Genomic DNA, 18,984 nt, shown 5'->3' on the forward strand with positions numbered 1-18,984 from the left:
CTTTGAAAAGTATTTAAATAAATAATTATCACAGAAATTACATTTTAAAATTATTAAAAAAATTTTCAAGTTAATTTTATTAACAATCACAAGTCATGATTATAACTAAAGTAGTTGCTGAATGCTCCAAGGTCTCGTAGCTCCGGGGATTGAGATTGAAATCACCTTACAATAGCCCTGAAGGTCATCGTTCATCGCAGCAGTCTTCAGTCGCTCGTCGCTCTAAATATCAGCCGCATCATTGACGTCCGTGACAGTGTCATTAATCAGCAAGTGTTGAATTAACTCAAGTACATAACTAATAATTAAAAATGGCACGAAAATTTTTCGTCGGTGGTAACTGGAAAATGAATGGCAACAAAAAGGAAATCAATGATATTGTTGAATTCCTTAAAGCCGGTCCACTGGATCCAAATGTTGGTACGTGACAATTGTCAAGTATATTATTCATGATTATTATAGCCCGTCATTTACATAATTACTTTTGAAAAATAATTACTATCATTTCAAGATATAAAATTATTCAACTGATAAAATTTCATTCAAATAAACATATTACATCATCATTTAGATATATAGTTATAGTGTCATAAACTAAATTGTATCATTTTTTTAGAGGTCGTTGTTGGATGTCCATCGATTTACTTGACATACACCAAGAGTATTTTACCCAGCAATGTTTTCATCAGCGCTCAAAATACTTACAAAGTTCCCAAGGGAGCATTTACTGGTGAGATAAGTCCTGCTATGCTTGTGGATAATGAAATCCCATGGGTTATTTTGGGTCACTCTGAACGTCGCAATGTTTTCGGTGAAAATGATGAATTGATCGCTGAAAAAGTAGCTCATGCTCTTGAAGCTGGTGTCAAGGTAATTGTGATTATGATAGTTATTACTTATTATCAATAAATTATATCTTTATTTATTAAACAAGATACAATGAGATTTTTTATTTATTGAAATTTTTAAAAATATAAACTCATTTCGATGTAATACTCATCGAGACCTTTCATTTAAGTACCCACATGGAATTTTTATATATTTTATATATATGGAATTTGTAAAATATATAAATATATAAAAAATTGATGTGGGTACTTAAATGAAAGGTCTTAATAAGCGTAACATCGGGGTGAACTTATATCTCTAAAAATGTCAATAGTTCACAAGATATTTGTTAAATTGCACTGTCCTTTCTTAAATATTGGCGTTTTTAAAGATATAACCTCATCCCGATGTTACACCCCTCACGAGTTTTCATTTGAGTACCCACATGCATTTTTGATATATTTTTCATATATACATATATGTAATATATATATAAATATATAAAATATATGAAAAATTGATGTGGATACTTGAATGAAAGGTCTCAATGAGTGTAATGTGGGGGTGAGCTTATATCTTTAAAAATATCATTAGATGACAAGATTCAATGTTATTTCTTAACTATTGACGTTTTTAAAGATATAAGCTCATCCCGATGTAACACTCATCACGAGCTTTCATTTGAGTACCCACATGCATTTTTGATATATTTTTTTATATTTACATATATATAATATATATAAATGTATGAAAAATTGATGTGAGTACTCAAATAAAAGGTCTCGATGAGTGTAATGTTGGGATGAGCTTATATCTTTAAAAATGTCAATAATTAAGAAATGATATTGTATTTTGTCAATTCACCATATTTTTAAAGATATAAGCTCATCCTGATGTTACTCTCATCACGAGCTTTCATTTGAGTACCCACATGCATTTTGATATATTTATATATATATATATATATATAAATATATGAAAAATTGATGTGGGTACTCAAATGAAAGGTCTTGATGAGTGTAACATCGGGATGAGCTTATATATTTAAAAATGTCAATAGTTCACAAGATACAACGTCATTTCTTAATTATTTTTATTTAAAATGAAAGCTAAGAGCGATCAATCACAGTGATAATCAATCAATGTCAGTCAATAGATATCAAAAAAGTTCAATTAAAATCAATTGAAGTCGTTAATTATTTATTAATTAAAAAAATTGAATACTAATCAAGTGATTTTTTATTGTAACTGACAGGTCATCGCTTGCATTGGAGAAAAATTGGAAGAACGTGAAGCAAACAAGACTGAAGAAGTTGTCTTTCGGCAAACTAAAGCCATTGCAGACAAAATAAAATCCTGGGACAACGTCGTGCTGGCTTACGAACCAGTTTGGGCTATTGGTACCGGTAAAACCGCGTCACCACAACAGGCCCAAGAAGTTCATGATAAACTTCGTGCGTGGTTCGCCAAAAATGTCAGTCCAGCGGTGTCTGAATCTCTGAGAATTATTTACGGAGGTTCGGTGACTGCTGACAACGCCAAAGAGTTGGCTAAAGAAAAAGACATCGATGGTTTCCTCGTTGGAGGAGCATCTCTCAAGCCTGACTTTGTAAAAATCGTCAATGCTAAACAATAATCTCCAATCATTATCAATAATCATCTATTTAAATAATTACAATTATCAACCTCAACTGTATAAATAATAGATTTATTTTTATTTAAAATAAATTTAATTTCTCCATAATGGAGTTGAAGTTAGAGAGTTGGTATATTTTAAAAATAATAAAACAACCAGAGTTTATTGTTGTTGATAATGATATATTTAATTAATGATGTAACTATTCTGACCAAATAAAGCTTCAAATGCACAGATAATTGTTTTTTTTTATTTCTAATATACTTTTATGGGTGATTTGATTCAGTATAAATCGTTCTTAGATAGATTTATTTGAGCATTCCGCGGGTAATAACACCCGTAGGAAGATTCAAATGTTGGACGTTATTTAATCCATCGATTTTACACCTTGACCACGCTATTTTAGCTAACGACTTGAATGTTCTTGGTTCCCAGATTGCTAAATCCACGAGTACTTTACGGTTTAAAAACATTTCATTCCTTGATAATCCTTCTTTTAATATTTTAGGTGAAATTCCGTGTTGGAGGCATGCTGCTTCTAGTCTCGTATCCCATAACTATATTAAAATATTATTATTAATACCAAAGTAAGGTAAAAGACCCAGTTATTGACACTTACAATTTTATTTTAATTAAAAAAAATAAATCAACTCTGATAAATTAACAAGTATAATTTGTGAATTATAAATTTTAAAATAATTGGTTTTTTGAGACCATTTTATTTTTTTAATTAGAATAAAATTGCAAGTGTCAAACAACTAAGCCAGTGTCAATAACTGGGTCTTTTATCTCAATTAATTAAATTGTGGTAATAAAATGATACTGAAACTGAGAGACATCTGACAATTTTTAAAAATTTTTTAATAAATAAATTACAAATAAATTAGAAATTACAAAAAGAAAAATTTATTTGAAAAATTCCATCTTTAGAAGCTCTAAAAAATTATTCTTTATGAAAAACTAAAAAATTGTCAAGTGTATGCCAATTTCAATGTCGTGTACTAAAAACAAAAGACGTCCGAGAATTTTTTTTCAATAATGAATTGTTTAAAACCGAAAAAAATCTTTAAATACATATTGCAACAAATTTATCACTAAGAACTTCAGTGAAAAAAATCAAAATTTAGAAACTAAATTATTGTGTGATAGTTGCTTTGTTTTTTCAATCACTTGTGATTCTTTTCCAATATCAAGGTAATATCATATGATTGTATTTATAGAAAAGTTTATAAATTTGTAAGAAGATCAATACAAATTTTTTAATTTAATCGCATTAAATTTTTTCAATTAAAATAAAAAAATTTTTGGACTTCTGCTACTTTCTTAATTATATTAAATAACTAATAATTAAATATTTATTTATCCTCACATCACTTATCTGACGACGTCTTAATTTTCTACCTCTGAAGCAAAACATAAGAGATTTATGGATCCCTTTGATTGTTATTGAGTAACAATTTCTTCTCCGGCCGAAAAAGTGCTGAAAATATTAATTGCATAAATATTCATTGGAAAATACATTTATTTTATTATATTGAAAACTTACAGCAGCTAATTTGAATATTTTTCTTTTACGCCAAAATTCATCTGGACCGCGGACGCGGGCAAAAAGTGTCAATGATTTGAACACCATCTTTGATAGCCAATTAATTTATTTAAATGTCAATTTTAATTGTTATATTATTTTTAATTTATCTTAATAGTATTTTTACTCAGAACTTTAGAGATTGTTAAGAAAAGGCCGAAACATGTGTTAATAAATAGGATGCAACGTTATTCACTGAGTTTATAGAATACATATTATTAGTACATGTGTTCGAGCCCCGAGAACTACACTTGCGCTATTTCGAAGTTGCGCAATCGCTTTTATTTATGTATTTTGCAAATTCGAATTTTAGTTTTATGTCAAAATTTTAATTTTTTTGTTGAAAATCTATTATAAAATTATTAAATGAATTAATTAAGCTACAAATTATTTATTTAGTGGTTTTATTACCATTTTTAAAGTTTTTATTAAGAGGGCGGTGTATGTAAACTCTTACTCTTCGAGATTTAAAAAAAAATGTCCTAATTGTTAATTTAACGATTTAACGATATAGTTAACAATAATTGGTATGTTTAGTAGATTTTATAAAAATCTAACTATTGCAGCCGTCCTCATGGCGCAACTTTTAAAAAATTTAGCCATTTTCTGACTTAGTTTGTCGAGCTGAGTCAGAAAATATATATAGTTCAAAAGTTTATATATATATATATATATATATATATGTATATATATGTATATATATTTATACGATATAACGCGGCTTGTCAGCACGATAGCGTTTTCAATTTATGACCGATTTTTCTCAAACTCAGAATGCTTTATCTATCGATAAAGACCAAAGTTAAGTTCGAAGATGAGCTTAATCGGGCGAGTAATTTGGAAATGACAGGATTTTGAAATTTTGAAAATCGTAAAAATTGATGTTTTTACTACTTCAACTTGGTATAATTACTGAACTAGACAAGATATTGAAATTCGGTAAAATGCATCGTAAAGCTCTTTTAATAAGCTTCAATTTTCACTACTTAGAAGTAGTACTAGCCTCAATATTACTCCTTTTAGAGTTCGATTAATGAAACAGTTTTACTGTTGCAGCCGTTTTAGAATTATTGTCTACATCATAGCTTAATCATGATGTAAATTCAATAATTACGATATTGATCAGTCTTTCGTGTAATGTTTTCGGGTAGGTTTTGTCAGTAAATATGTCACAAATTAGTTCTAACCATTGTTTTCTTCAACTAAAATTTTATCCGGTTGCAAAATTCTGATTAACTTGAAAACTGTTGTTTCTAAGCAGTTACTTAAAATTTGGACTTTTATAATTCAAATCTTATAATCTGTGCAATTCTTTGGTAAATATTTGAGAAACTTTTTCTTCACAAGATAATTTTTTTTCCAAAATTTGTTGTAAATAGTTTTAAATTTATTATTGAATTTTGTTTTTAATTCATGAATTAAGTTATACATTATCAGTGTTATTATATTATTTTATTAAAAATCAATTTTTCTAATTTGAAAAATCTACTTCCATTTCGGCTGCCGAATGGCCTTTTTTTTATATTTATAGATTTCAATTTTTTTTCAATGCTTAGTGTATAGTCTTCATATTTAATTCGTAAGCGAAAAAAAAATAAAAAAATTTCCAAATGCGAAATATATATTATTTTTATTACTATTCTTATTGAGTAAAAAATAATATTACAATAAGTACCTGCTTTGTCTTGAGCAGTTGAATAAAAAGAATTCCTTTTATTTTTCGCTATTAAAAAATAAAATGACAAGTATTATGACATCGAATAAAAATCAATACACTATTTACACAAATTGTTTTTAATAAGTAAACGAAATATAAAAAAATCTGAAAAATAATTTTAGAACTTTTTCTTATTTTCGCTAAATAAGACATATACAAAACAAACACGGAAATGAAAAGCTTCAATTAGATAATTATTAAGAAATGTATGAGGAAAAAAACGAAAGAAGATAAATTTTTTTGAAAATTCGATTTTCGTGAAAAGAGTAATAAAAATTTTTTATGACATTAAAGTTAGCTGTCATTTGACCAATTTTTGATTTTATTCAACAATTAAATTAATTCTAAAGAATTTAAAAAAAAAAATTGCATTTTTAATTTTTTAAAATTTCTACATGTCAATTTTTTTTTATTTTTTTCGTCATAATTTATTTGTTGACAAAAGTTCCAAAAATTATTAAATATCTGTTAAATTAATTTTCATAGAATTTTTTAATTTAACATGAAAAGTTTTTCAATGGATTCTGAAAATGTTAAAAAAAAAAAAAAATTTAACAAATTAGTTTTAATTTTCATATCTCGCGCAAAAAAATAAAACAAAAAAAAGAACGCCACTCAAATACTATTTTTTTCCGGCCACCAGAGTTCTTAGACCCACGTGGTTAATTCCACTCTATCGGTATAAATACTTTTAAAAAGTATATAAAAGAAACAAACTCACATGTGAGTTATTTTTAAAATTAATTAGTATATTAAATAAACAAAAATGGTTTTAAAAAAGAAGTAAGTACAGTATTTACATAAATAATAACTATCTTTTTTAATTTATTTTTACCATTATTAATAATTTTTTATCTAATTATTGATAAAAGCAACAATAAGAATAACGCTTACATATATTTTGGAGGTTATCTGGAGAGGATTTTAAATTTTAAATTTATGTTTTAGATTTAAAAAAAATGATGAAGACATTGAAAAGTTCGATGAAGGTGATATCACGGGGAGTGATGATGAGTTATCAGCATCAGATAGACGATTGTTGGACAAAGTAAGAAAGAAGCACGTCCCGGAGAATCTTGATAGTGATGACGAAGTTTATGGTCTGCAAGATGGTAACGCTGATGATGATGAAGAAGAAGATGGCTATGATTCATTGGAATCTGACATGGACGGTCCTCGGGAAGATGATGGTTTACCAAACGAAAGGGCGTGGGGTAAAAAGAAAACAGCTTACTACTCAACTGATTTCGTCGATCCTGACTATGAGACTTTGAGCCACAAAAAAATGCAGGCGGCTGAGCTGGAAGAACAAGAAGCACGTACTATTCAGCAGAGATTAGCTCAACAATTAGATGAGGCTGATTTTGGTTTAGATTTGATTGAACCTCAGGTTGATAGCGATGAAGCGCCTGATGAAAAAGTTGTCAAAGTAGATTGGAGTAAAATGAGCAAGAGAAAAAGAGTTGAATATTTTCACAAAGAAAATCCGGAGTTTGACAAAGTTGTTTCTGATGTTAAAAGTAAATTTTTTATTTTAGTTATATTTTATACAAATATTTAAGATGAAAATTAATTTATAAATTTCTTGTTTCAGAATATTTGAAAGAAGCCAATGAAATTCTTTCACCATTTCTTGATTTAGTAGATAAATTAAAAGTATCTCACCCATCAATTGATTTTGTTAAGATAAAATATCGACTAGTGTTAAATTATTCTGTTAATGTTTCATTTTACTTGATGCTGAAAGCAAAGAAAATACCAGTATCATCTCATCCTGTTCTTATAAAAATAGCACAGTATCGAAAGCTTCTTACTCAATTAGAAGAAAATCAAGGTGATATATTGGATAAAGTTTCAGAGCTTGTAAAATCAGTCAGCAATGAAAAATTGCTTCAAGATATTTTGGGAAATCCCAATCCAGAAGATGAAGAGGAAAATGGTGCAGAAATGGATGGCATGAGTGATTTATCTAAGGACAATAATGAAGAAATGGAAGAAGATCCAGAGTTTGAGGTATCAGGAGAAGAGAAACGTCCTATCACTACTCAAATTGCCAAGAATAAGGGATTGACACCTTACCGTAAGAAGGAACTAAAAAATCCACGTGTAAAGCACAGGATAAAGTTCCGTAAAGCTAACATACGTAGAAAGGGTGCTGTCCGAGAGGTCAGGAAGGAATTGAAACGATATGATGGAGAAATATCAGGTATCAAGGCTAGTGTAAAGAAGGGAATCAAGCTTAAGTAATTTATCGATTGCGTTGTCATATCCGAATGTTAATATCTATTTATATTTTTTATGGATTAATTGAACGAATAAAAAATTTTTAATGGAATAAATTTTATTTTATTTGAAAATTCTGTATGAAAAAAAAAACGAATCATATACAATCTAAGACACTTACAAATAAAGAGTAAATTAAATTGAATCTGTTACATTGAACATCATGTTATTAAAAACTGAAACTGAATGGATGTTTCACATTGTTATTTGATAATTTTATAGAGCTAGAACTAAAAATATACTCTATTAAGATTCGATTTTAGCAACAATGTCTGATTCACGGAAAAGATGTAATTCTTTGTCCTCTTCAAGAGTAACTTTGGTGCCACCATACTCGGGAAGGAGAACTTTGTCTCCTACATTTACGCTCATTGGAATATGTTGTCCTTGCTGTCAACATAAATATAAAAAATTTATTTAAAAACAAGCTAAATTATGTCGACATAATTAATCGAAGAAATTAATAAATTAAATGTAAAAAAATAATTATGACATTAATGTTATATTAGCAGTCACTTAACAATTTTTTAATTTTATTTAACAAAAAAATTGGTCCCACAAAATCATTTTTTATTTTTAAAAATTTTCAAATTTTTTTTGCCATAATTTATTTTTTATAGAATTTTAAAAATTATTAAATATGTGCTAAATTAATTTTCATAAATAATTTCAATATATACATTTAATTATAACCTTGAAAGGCGCTTTTTTGGAGCATTTAATTATTCATTTATTGGAACCAATTGAATAAAAATAAATTGTCAAAAATTAATATAAAATGTACCTCATTTCTGGAGCCAGGTCCAACAGCAACTACAGTGGCTTGAAGAACCTTCTTCTGGTTCTCTGGTAACAAGACTCCACCTTTTGTTTTAGTTATAGCATCGGCTCTTTGAACGAGTACTCGGTCCATCAAAGGAATGATTCTCTTAATTGCTGCTGCCTAAATAAATTTAATTCATAATTAATAATCATCTATTGAAAAACTTTACTCTAAATTTTTAGAATTACTGATGCAATAAATTTTCACATTTATCAAAAAAATGGAGATAGTTTTTGAGTAAATAAAACAAGTTATTTAATTAGAGTTAAGGATTTAATTTTGACTTACCATTTTGATTGATTATTAAGTGAAAGAATAATGCCTGAGAATAAAAAATGACCGGCTATCACGAGTGCACGTTGCTGGAGAATAACTAGTTCAGCGAGATGTGAAATGTAACCTAACTGTTGGCGCTGCTTCTGCTTGTCGCGTTGAAATTTTTTCCTTCGATTTTCTCGAAACTTCTTCGCCCCTTTACCGCGGATTTCAAAATGTCCAATGATCAATTCTTTATCTTACGTAACCACCATGCGCAGTACCTAGAGCGCACTTTTAAAACGACATCTATTTTAATTTTTTATTTTTTTATAATAAAAAAAAAAAAAATTATCACTCCATGTTTTATTTATAAAAAAAATTACTTCTGCTTAAGAAGTTTTTTTTTTACGATATGCTGATTTGTTCCCGTTTAAAAAGAATTTTAAATCTTTTGTGATATTTTTAATGTATACAAATTTAATCAGTTTTATCAATAAAAAAAAATTATCTATCAAAGATAAATATTTCTAGGGTCAAATTAAAAGGACTTAAATGTATAAAAATAAAGATAGCTTAAAAATATAAAGAATTAAATTAATTCGAAATTTCTTAGCAGCTGATTGGTTGCTGAGTTGTGATTGCGTCATCCAAAAGCCGGAGTACTTTCTAGAAACTTTTAGAAATCATTATTATTTACCGATTAATGACTGAAATGATAAAAAATTTTTACTTTTCACACTTTTAAAAAATAATATCCATTTTTTTATCGAAGCCTTATTCGCTATTTATAGTGATAAAATATAAAATTTATAAAACTTATATTATAAATCAATTGAGTATCCGGGTAAAAAGCAAAGTGGAGTACTTTGGAGGGGATACCCATGTGATCTACACTCTACACCCCGTGCCGTCTCGTCGCCATTCATTTCTCTTGATCTCAGCGTAACGTGCAACAACGTTTTCGGAGAAATATATTTTTTAATAAAAACTTTAAATCGCCGATATTTTTTAATCACTTATATTCAAGGTAACAATATTTATTTTAATATTAACTACAATTATTTTTATTAAATTTTCACAATTTAACTCAAACAAACTAATCAAAGCCGGCACGCTGTAATTTTTTTTTTTCGAATTTTTCATTAATAAATAAAATTCTAATTTTAATAATTATTAATTCACAATTAGTTCACTGGAAAATTTTTCTTTTAATAATTAAAATATTTACAAGTTTGGTTAATTTTTCACGAATGTAGAACTTGAGAATCTAGCGCGCACGGGTTTACATAACCAAAATGTCTATATGATATTAATGTAACTCAATAAAAATTTTTTACACTAAGTTTTTTATATTTATTTTAAATTTTTTTACAGATGTACAGACTACCTGGACTGATGCGTAGCGTAGCGTCGCGACAAATGCAGCTACAAGCTCGTTCATACGCAAAGGACGTGCGTTTCGGCGTTGATGTGCGTGCTACAATGTTAAAAGGAGTTGACATTCTAGCTGACGCTGTTGCAGTTACAATGGGACCCAAAGGTCGCAACGTGATCATCGAGCAAAGCTGGGGCAGTCCCAAGATCACCAAGGACGGTGTGACTGTCGCTAAAAGCATTGACCTGAAAGACAAATTCCAGAATATCGGTGCTAAGTTGGTTCAGGATGTCGCCAACAATACTAATGAAGAGGCTGGTGATGGTACGACTACTGCTACAGTATTGGCCCGTGCCATTGCTAAAGATGGTTTTGAAAGAATTAACTCTGGATCAAACCCCGTTGAAATTAGACGCGGAGTTATGTTGGCTGTCGAAACTGTCAAAGATGAACTGAAGAAAATGAGCAAACAGGTGACGACACCCGAGGAAATTGCTCAAGTCGCAACAATTTCTGCCAACGGTGACACTTTGATTGGTAAGTTGATTTCAGACGCTATGAAGAAAGTTGGCAAGGAAGGAGTGATTACAGTAAAGGACGGAAAGACATTGGAAGACGATTTGGAAATAATTGAAGGAATGAAGTTTGACAGAGGCTACATTTCTCCTTACTTCATTAATTCTACCAAGGGATCCAAGGTTGAGTTCCAAGATGCATTGGTGTTGTTTAGCGAGAAAAAAATCTCGTCGATCCAAAGTATCGTTCCAGCTTTAGAATTAGCGAATTCAATGCGAAAACCACTGGTGATTATTGCTGAAGACATTGATGGTGAGGCACTGACTACCCTCGTAATCAACAGACTCAAGATTGGTCTCCAAGTGGCTGCTGTTAAGGCTCCAGGCTTCGGTGACAATCGCAAAGCCACTCTTCAGGACATGGCTATCTCTACAGGTGGAATTGTCTTTGGAGACGAAGCCAATCTTGTTAAAATTGAAGACGTTCAGGCCAGTGATTTGGGACAGGTTGGAGAGATCATTATCACCAAAGAAGACACTCTCTTGCTGAAAGGCAAAGGAAATCAAGCTGATGTTGAAAGACGAGCAGAGTACCTCAGAGATCAAATTGATAATACAACCTCTGAGTACGAAAAAGAAAAATTACAAGAACGATTGGCTAGACTTGCTGCTGGAGTCGCGGTTCTCAGAATTGGAGGCAGTAGCGAAGTTGAAGTCAATGAAAAGAAAGACAGAGTTAACGACGCTTTGAACGCCACGCGCGCTGCTGTTGAGGAAGGAATCGTTCCCGGAGGTAAATATCTTTGGTAATTATTTACAAGCGGGGTCAATCTTATTTTTGGCCATATCTAGGTGAAAAATTAATATTTTTTTATTTTTTTTTATTCTGCTTGTTTTTACGGCGCATTTATGATAAAAAATAAAGATTTCGAGAGCTTTTTTGGTTTTAAAAGTTGGAAATAATTTTGGCTCTCATGTTTTTGGATAAAATTTCTATTTTATCTTTTTTTGATTTTTTTGGTTTATTTTTTTTTTTTTTGAAAAGTACATAAAAAACGAACAATTAAAAAAAAAAAATTTATAAATTTTTTTGAAAATTTGTTAAAATTATGATAATCAATTTTTTTTTTAATTGTTCATTTTTTTTTATGTATTTTTCAACAAAAAAAATATATCAAAATTTTCAAAAAAAAAAAATTTCGTTCAAAAAAATAAAAATTAAAATGATGGGACCCCACTTGTAAATAATTACAAATTTTTTTTAGTAATTTGTAGATTAATATTTATTGAATTGTAAAATAATATTTGTTGTACTTTTCTTCAGGTGGTACCGCTCTTCTAAGATGTGCTCCAGCATTGCAGCAGCTCAAACCAGACAACGCCGATCAGGCATTAGGTATCAAAATTATAGAGAAAGCACTTCGTCAACCATGCTTCCAAATAGCAACAAATGCAGGAGTTGATGCTGGTGCCGTGGTAGCTAAAGTATCTGAAGGCAAGGTTGGCTATGACGCTATGAATGATAAATACGTAGACATGATCGAAGCTGGAATCATCGACCCAACGAAAGTTGTGCGAACGGCCCTGACTGATGCCGCTGGTGTAGCTTCGTTACTCGCTACCGTTGAAAGTGTTGTCTGCGACGTCCCTAAGGAAGATGCACCTATGGGTGCGATGGGTGGTATGGGAGGTATGGGTGGTATGGGCGCTATGGGAGGTATGGGTATGTAAAAAATTAAATAGCTTCGTTGTAATGATTTTACAAATTCATTTAAAAATCATGCATTTGTGAGTAACTAATTTTTTAATTTCTGTCTCAAGTACTTGTTATAGTTGTATACATTCATATTAATAAGTTGATGATTAGTTAAAAAATCCAAGCTGGACTGGACATTGGATTTTGATGTTGTATACATACATTCCTGAAGCTTTTAAATTAATGGTCCATTTCTTTTTGTTTTTTTATTTACGCATCATTGGCTTTAATTAAATAACAAAATGTTATTCACAAATGCAGATAAGGGAGCTATTGAGATCATATCTCTATAAAAACACCCGAGATTCATCATGTAAAATATTATTAACTGTACTATAAGATTGATTAGCAAAGAAGGATTGTTATTCCTTGTTAACCGAGGATTTTCAGTTGAATGTTTTTTAATTGCAATGCATTTCCGATAAGAAAATTCAATTCGTCTAGTTATTTAAGTAACGTAACTTTAGTGTAAGAAGCTGACTATTTTGTACTTTTTAAGTTTATGTTCAACATCTACTTATTTAACTGACATTTATTAGATATGTTTACATTTCCACTATTCATTTATATACCATTTTGTTTATGAGTACATGTAAAAACTAAAAAAATGAGTGTGTTCAATGACAAATAATTCGTTATTTTTTATTTGTAGTCTAAATAAAATTTTCATTAAAAAATTTTTCTTTTTTTTTTTTTTCAATTACCTATCCTATAAATATTAAACATAATTAAATAATTAATCATATAACTTTATATTAGACTTGTGGGATATTTTTTAATACGAAGAAATAATTAATCACTGATTAATTGTAATTATATTTTTTTTTATTCATTATTTGTGATACGAATTATTGTTCATAAGTTTAATAGCTTATTTGTATAAATTATTTTAAATTCAACTCTTTAGTTAATAAAAATAAATATTTCTCAGGAACTAAAGGAATAATTTTTTATAAAGTATAAAAATAAGTAATAATAAATTGTAATAATATTTTATATTATCAGTGTTTTCTGTACGTATTACAAAAGCTTAAGTTAGTTATATTATTTTACGAAGTTCCAATCTTCTCAATTTCGTCAGGATCTTCAGCGTCTAAGTAATGAATCTTCTTGTTGAAATGCCTCTCAATTTCTTGGCATATAAGCGCCGATTCTTCTGAATCAACTAAATTAATGGCAATACCCGACTTTCCAAAACGCCCGGTTCGTCCAATTCGATGAAGATAAGTCTCACAGTCAGCTTTGCGATTTTGGTCCATGGGTAAGTCAAAGTTAACAACAATAGTCACTTGCGCTACATCAATTCCTAGTAACACAATAATTAATCAATTAATTACTGAAAAAAAATAACTTAAAATGTAAATTAATTACCTCGAGCCAAAACATTTGTAGTGATTAAAACTTTTTCTAAACCTGCTCTGAATCTATCTAATACAGCGATCCGTTGCTCTACTGTTAAATCTCCTGACAAAATTGCAACTCTGTGACCATCTTTGGTCATTTTCTCAGCCAGCCATCCTGCAGTTCTTCTCGTCTAAATTAAAAAAATCAAGAATTATTAAAGTAATAAATAAGTAATACAACTCGAATAATAAAACATTCGTTAAAAATAAACTTACATGACAGAATATGATTGCTTGTCCAATACTGATTACGGAATATATATTTGTAATAGCAACATACTTTTCCTCAACTGATCTGCATTTAACATAGTATTGCTTAATATTATCCAAGCTTTCTTCTTCACGCATTAAACGAATAATTAAGGGGTTGCTGACAATTATTTCAGCAAATTCCATAACCTCGGGTTCGTATGTTGCAGAAAAGAACATCATTTGACACGACGATTTTGGAAGCATTCTAAAAACAATAAATATTAATAATAATAATAATAATAATAAACAATGATTAATTAATAATAATAATACCAATCTTCTATCTTCTATATATATATAGGAGACTTTCTATAGATATAGATAGTCACTCATCACGATATCTTTGGAACCATAAGGCGTAGCGACTTGAAATTTGGTAGGAATATTCCTTTCGCCGAGTAGAGGTCAGCTAAGAACGGATTTTACGAAATTCCACCCACAAGGGGGGTTGCGGGGGCGTTAACAATAGAAAATTCCCATTTTTAACCTATAGCTCCTATCGACTTCAAATTTGGTAGGAATCTCCTATATGTGATGTAAAAATGATCTAAGAGCGGATTTTACGACAATCTACTTCCAATATGGATTGCGGGGGTGGACGTTAACAATGAAAATTAAAAATTTCCGACTTCTAGCTCCTACAGACTCCTAATTTTGTATGAATTTTGTGTAAGTGATGTAAAAATAATTTATGAACGAATTTTACGATATCCCACTCCACAGAGGAATGCGGGGGTGGGTCTTAATAATGAAAATTTTGAATTTTTTAGCTGTTGCTCCTAAAGGCTCAAAATTTGATAAGTATCTGCTATATGCGAGGTAGAAATGATCTAAGAGTGGATTTTATGATAACCTACTACAAATATGGATTTCGGGGGTGGGTGCTAAAATCTAAAATTTTAATTTCCAAACTGTAACTTCTACAGACTCTAAATTTGGTGAGAATCTTCGTGTATGATGTCAAGTTCAGCTAAGAATGGATTTTCTCGAATTCTAACCCTAGAAGGGATTGCGGGGGTGTTAACAATGAAAATCTCTCATTTCCAAACAAAAGTTTCTATGGACTTGAAGTTTTGTTGAAACCTTTTGTTTATAATGTAGAAATTTTCTCGAATAGATCTTATGAAATTCCTCTCCCATATAAGAGTGTGGGAGTGATAATTGTCAAAAAATTTATACTTTTCAAATACAGTTCCTACAGATATAGAATTTGATAGAATCTCAAGAGAAACAGGAACTTACGGGAATGGCCTCCAAGGCCAACGGATTTAAATATTTTCCTTTTTTAATAATTATATTTTCTCACAACAATCGTCTCTTTGGCAGCGGCAAAAAAAGTCATTGTAAGGTTTCCAAAATTTAACTTTACATGTAGCTATTTACTCAACGGACTAAGAATTATACATACATTTTATTTTTGCTGATCACATAACCCATGAATTGTTCTTATTACCGGATCGCGGGAACGTAACAGATTGAAATGAATGCATTTTCTAAGCACTTGAGATGTGAAAAAGGAATTTGGCTATTTATTCTAAGAGAATTCGTTAAAAACATGTACAAATAAGTTTCTATGAAAAATTGATGTCACGGAGGAAATTTAAATTAACGGCAAAATTCGTCACGCTTTAAGCTAGCCAAATTTCAACTTCACTTATGAGACGCGCAATTACTTTAACTGAAACTTTCAATGATCATTTCAAATTTTTTTCTTCGTTTCAGTCATTATTCATTTTTGGAAAAAAACCACTGGAATGTCATAGTGATTGCACATTAAAATTTACAATGAATATTAGGTAGAATAATCACAGGGATAAAAGGTACGGGCCAATCTGATGAAATTTGAAATCTGTACAAATCTAAACAACACTCCCATTAAATTTCAAGTCTAGATCTCTAAAAATACAATTCTATCTATACAATTCTAAAAATACAATACCCCCAGCGGAGCGGGCGGGTAACAGCTAGTAACCAAATAAATTATTAATTAATTAATTAATTAATACTAACTTATGAATTCGAATGCACTGATCTTGATGACCTTGAGTTGCGATCATAACGTCAGCTTCGTCCAGTACAAACACAGATATTTTACTCAAGTCAAAGAATCGGTATTTCAAAGCCCAATCCAAGACTTTTCCTGGAGTTCCAATAATTATGTGATCACTGATTTTTGACCCACGAGAGACTGAAAATTAACAAAAATTTGTATTAGTACTTTAATTCTTAGTGGAAAATAAGGACTCAATTTTTTGTGGACTATTTTTTATTTCATCGTCAACGTTTCGTCAGTACTTCCTGACTTCTTCAAGGCTCTATAATGAGGATACACAACATTGTATTTATTATTTGACGTTTATGTATTGTTAATTTAATGTTGCGTATCCTCATTATAGGGCTCTGAAGAAGTCAAGAAGTACTGACAAAACGTTGGCGATGAAATAAAAATAGTCTACAAGAAATTAAGTCCGTATTTCCCACTAAAAATTAAAGTGTCAATAAGACAAGGACATATATACATCATGGATTTGTATTAGTATTCCTATTACCACGTTACCATTAAAAAACTATACTTAAGGTCAGAGATCCAGTTATTGACACTTGCAATTTTATTCTAATTAAAAAAAAATTTTTTTCAAAAAAAACAATTATCTTGAAATTTATAATTAAAAAAATTTTATTTATTAATTTATTAGAGTTAATTTTTTTTTTTTTTTTTTTTTTTTAATTAAAATAAAATTCCAAGTGTCAATAACTAGGCCAGTGTCATTAACTGGGTCTTTTACTTTATATTAATACCAACCTTCTTCTCCTCGGACAGCATACTTAATCTTAATCTCTGGGCAAAATTGTGACATCTTAGCAGCTACTTCACCAGTTTGAATCGCCAGTTCATAAGTAGGAGACAGACAAAGAACCTGGGGATAATTCTTGTCAACATTAACGCGACTCAACATTGCCAAGACAAACGCTGCTGTTTTTCCAGTTCCTGATTGTGATTGTGCGATCATGTTTTGTGGCCTGAAAAATTCATCAGTATGTTAATCATTAACTGCTAGAATACATTAATAATATGATTGTTTTTATTTATTTAATAACTTACGGGTCAGCGAGCAAAGTCGGCAAAGCAGTCTCTTGTATTTTTGAAGGTGCATTGAATCCCATTGCGTACACACCTTTCAAAAGTTCTGGCTTTCTAAGTAAATTAAAAAACAATTGTTGATTGGATTGTGAATAATTAATAAATTGTTATAAGTAACTAATTAAAACATACAAATGTAAAAGTTCAAAAGATTTGACGCTGTACAACGGCGACGAAGGATCCTTGCGTTGGATTTCCAGGTCCTTGGTCGATTCCACAAGACCTTTGTGAATAATTTTTTGCAGAAGCGATTTTTCTGCCGCTGACATGGGGCCATCCGCACCATCATCTTTATCCTTGTCTTTATCCTTGGATTCTGCCTCTTTAGTTTCTGAATTCAAACTCAGGTTTTTAACCTGCAAAAAAAATTAATTAGTACAGTGACATTTATTTATTAATATTCAATTTACCTCTAAATTATTGAACACCATATTTAATTATTATTATTAATTAAACAATACAATATTTAATTAATAATTAAACAATAACTGGAATTCCAGTGACGCTATGGGTTATGTTATGCGTCTGAATAATTTTCTCAGAATTATCGAACTGTTGCGAGAGAGCGAACAATAGAAATAAGAAACTAAGAAACTTCGGCTAGTGAAATATGACCCGCGGTGAAAAACAACATAACAAGTATGTAATATATATATACATGATAGAGTTGGTATGTTAATATGTAAAATAAATATATGAGATAAAGCCGGATACAATATTATTTTATTATTTTTACTTACATTCACCTGCAATAGGTCTTGTTCTTTTGTTACTGCTCCCCAATCTACTTTTCCTGAAGCCATTTTCAAATAATTTTAATTTATAATTAAGTAAATAAATATAAATAAGTATTTTGTTTTATAAATTATTATATAGAAGTCAAGGCGGTTGAGTCTCGTAGATTACCACAAATCATAATACCCATGTAATTTTACGAAGGAAACTACCATCTTGTTGGTCTAAAAAATGCGCGCGTTTATTTAAATTTTACAAAGTATAGGTGACACTGAAAATAGTAAATGATCGTGGATTTTCGTGTTCAAAAAATAAAAATTTAATTATAGAAAAAATGATGCTGAAATTAATAGACATCGGGAAATTTTTTAGATTCTTATAATGATTAAACTACTATGAAAAAAAATGGAATAAAAAAATTCCTCACATTGAAATTAAAAAAAAATAATAAGTTCGAATTTTATAAAATATTTTTTTTTTATTATAGTTTACTTGTTATAATTCTAAAAATTCTAAAAATTTTCAAATATCTGCTGATTACTGTTTCATTTAAAAAAATAAAATCAATGAATACTATGAAAAAATATTTTTAATAATTGGCACTTGTAATTTTTATTAAATTTCTTTATGTTAAATTTTTTTTTCTCAGTAATTTAGTTTTTGTGAGAAAAAAAAA

The 18,984-nt window shown here is 29.5% G+C and overlaps 6 protein-coding genes across 7 annotated transcripts; 3 read left to right on the plus strand and 3 right to left on the minus strand.

The window, feature by feature from the left end:
• Window positions 1–156: 156 nt before the first annotated feature.
• Window positions 157–2,703, plus strand: LOC123260328 (triosephosphate isomerase). Its single transcript, XM_044721356.1, has 3 exons — window positions 157–420; window positions 617–870; window positions 2,084–2,703. The coding sequence occupies exons 1-3, from the start codon at window positions 312–314 to the stop codon at window positions 2,462–2,464; spliced, it is 744 nt and encodes a 247-aa protein (XP_044577291.1). The 5' UTR covers window positions 157–311; the 3' UTR covers window positions 2,465–2,703.
• LOC123260331 (39S ribosomal protein L20, mitochondrial) lies at window positions 2,626–4,200 on the minus strand. The gene is made up of 3 exons (XM_044721359.1): window positions 4,011–4,200; window positions 3,834–3,944; window positions 2,626–3,021 (listed from the first exon to the last, which is right to left on the minus strand). The coding sequence occupies exons 1-3, from the start codon at window positions 4,095–4,097 to the stop codon at window positions 2,773–2,775; spliced, it is 447 nt and encodes a 148-aa protein (XP_044577294.1). The 5' UTR covers window positions 4,098–4,200; the 3' UTR covers window positions 2,626–2,772.
• A 2,212-nt stretch (window positions 4,201–6,412) lies between these two features.
• LOC123260973 (something about silencing protein 10) lies at window positions 6,413–8,194 on the plus strand. Its single transcript, XM_044722388.1, has 3 exons — window positions 6,413–6,549; window positions 6,715–7,286; window positions 7,361–8,194. Exons 1-3 carry the CDS (start codon window positions 6,533–6,535, stop codon window positions 8,011–8,013), a joined length of 1,242 nt encoding a protein of 413 aa, XP_044578323.1. The 5' UTR covers window positions 6,413–6,532; the 3' UTR covers window positions 8,014–8,194.
• Window positions 8,195–8,255: 61 nt separating this feature from the next.
• Window positions 8,256–9,367, minus strand: LOC123260974 (10 kDa heat shock protein, mitochondrial). Its single transcript, XM_044722389.1, has 3 exons — window positions 9,161–9,367; window positions 8,834–8,992; window positions 8,256–8,439 (listed from the first exon to the last, which is right to left on the minus strand). Exons 1-3 carry the CDS (start codon window positions 9,161–9,163, stop codon window positions 8,296–8,298), a joined length of 306 nt encoding a protein of 101 aa, XP_044578324.1. The 5' UTR covers window positions 9,164–9,367; the 3' UTR covers window positions 8,256–8,295.
• Window positions 9,368–9,960: 593 nt separating this feature from the next.
• Window positions 9,961–13,036, plus strand: LOC123260972 (heat shock protein 60A). Its single transcript, XM_044722387.1, has 3 exons — window positions 9,961–10,157; window positions 10,505–11,813; window positions 12,345–13,036. The coding sequence occupies exons 2-3, from the start codon at window positions 10,505–10,507 to the stop codon at window positions 12,749–12,751; spliced, it is 1,716 nt and encodes a 571-aa protein (XP_044578322.1). The 5' UTR covers window positions 9,961–10,157; the 3' UTR covers window positions 12,752–13,036.
• A 716-nt stretch (window positions 13,037–13,752) lies between these two features.
• On the minus strand, window positions 13,753–18,498 carry LOC123260979 (DEAD-box helicase Dbp80-like). 2 transcript variants are annotated; one of them, XM_044722396.1, is made up of 8 exons: window positions 18,314–18,498; window positions 17,706–17,929; window positions 17,535–17,627; window positions 17,235–17,452; window positions 16,442–16,619; window positions 14,396–14,636; window positions 14,148–14,310; window positions 13,753–14,082 (listed from the first exon to the last, which is right to left on the minus strand). In XM_044722396.1, the coding sequence occupies exons 1-8, from the start codon at window positions 18,374–18,376 to the stop codon at window positions 13,826–13,828; spliced, it is 1,437 nt and encodes a 478-aa protein (XP_044578331.1). In that variant the 5' UTR covers window positions 18,377–18,498; the 3' UTR covers window positions 13,753–13,825. The 2 variants fall into 2 exon arrangements, with proteins under 2 accessions (XP_044578331.1, XP_044578332.1); XM_044722397.1 differs by lacking the exon at window positions 18,314–18,498 and adding an exon at window positions 17,984–18,136.
• Window positions 18,499–18,984: the final 486 nt, after the last annotated feature.

The sequence above is a fragment of the Cotesia glomerata genome, linkage group LG3 (assembly GCF_020080835.1).
Source record: "Cotesia glomerata isolate CgM1 linkage group LG3, MPM_Cglom_v2.3, whole genome shotgun sequence".
Classification (NCBI taxonomy): domain Eukaryota; kingdom Metazoa; phylum Arthropoda; class Insecta; order Hymenoptera; family Braconidae; genus Cotesia; species Cotesia glomerata.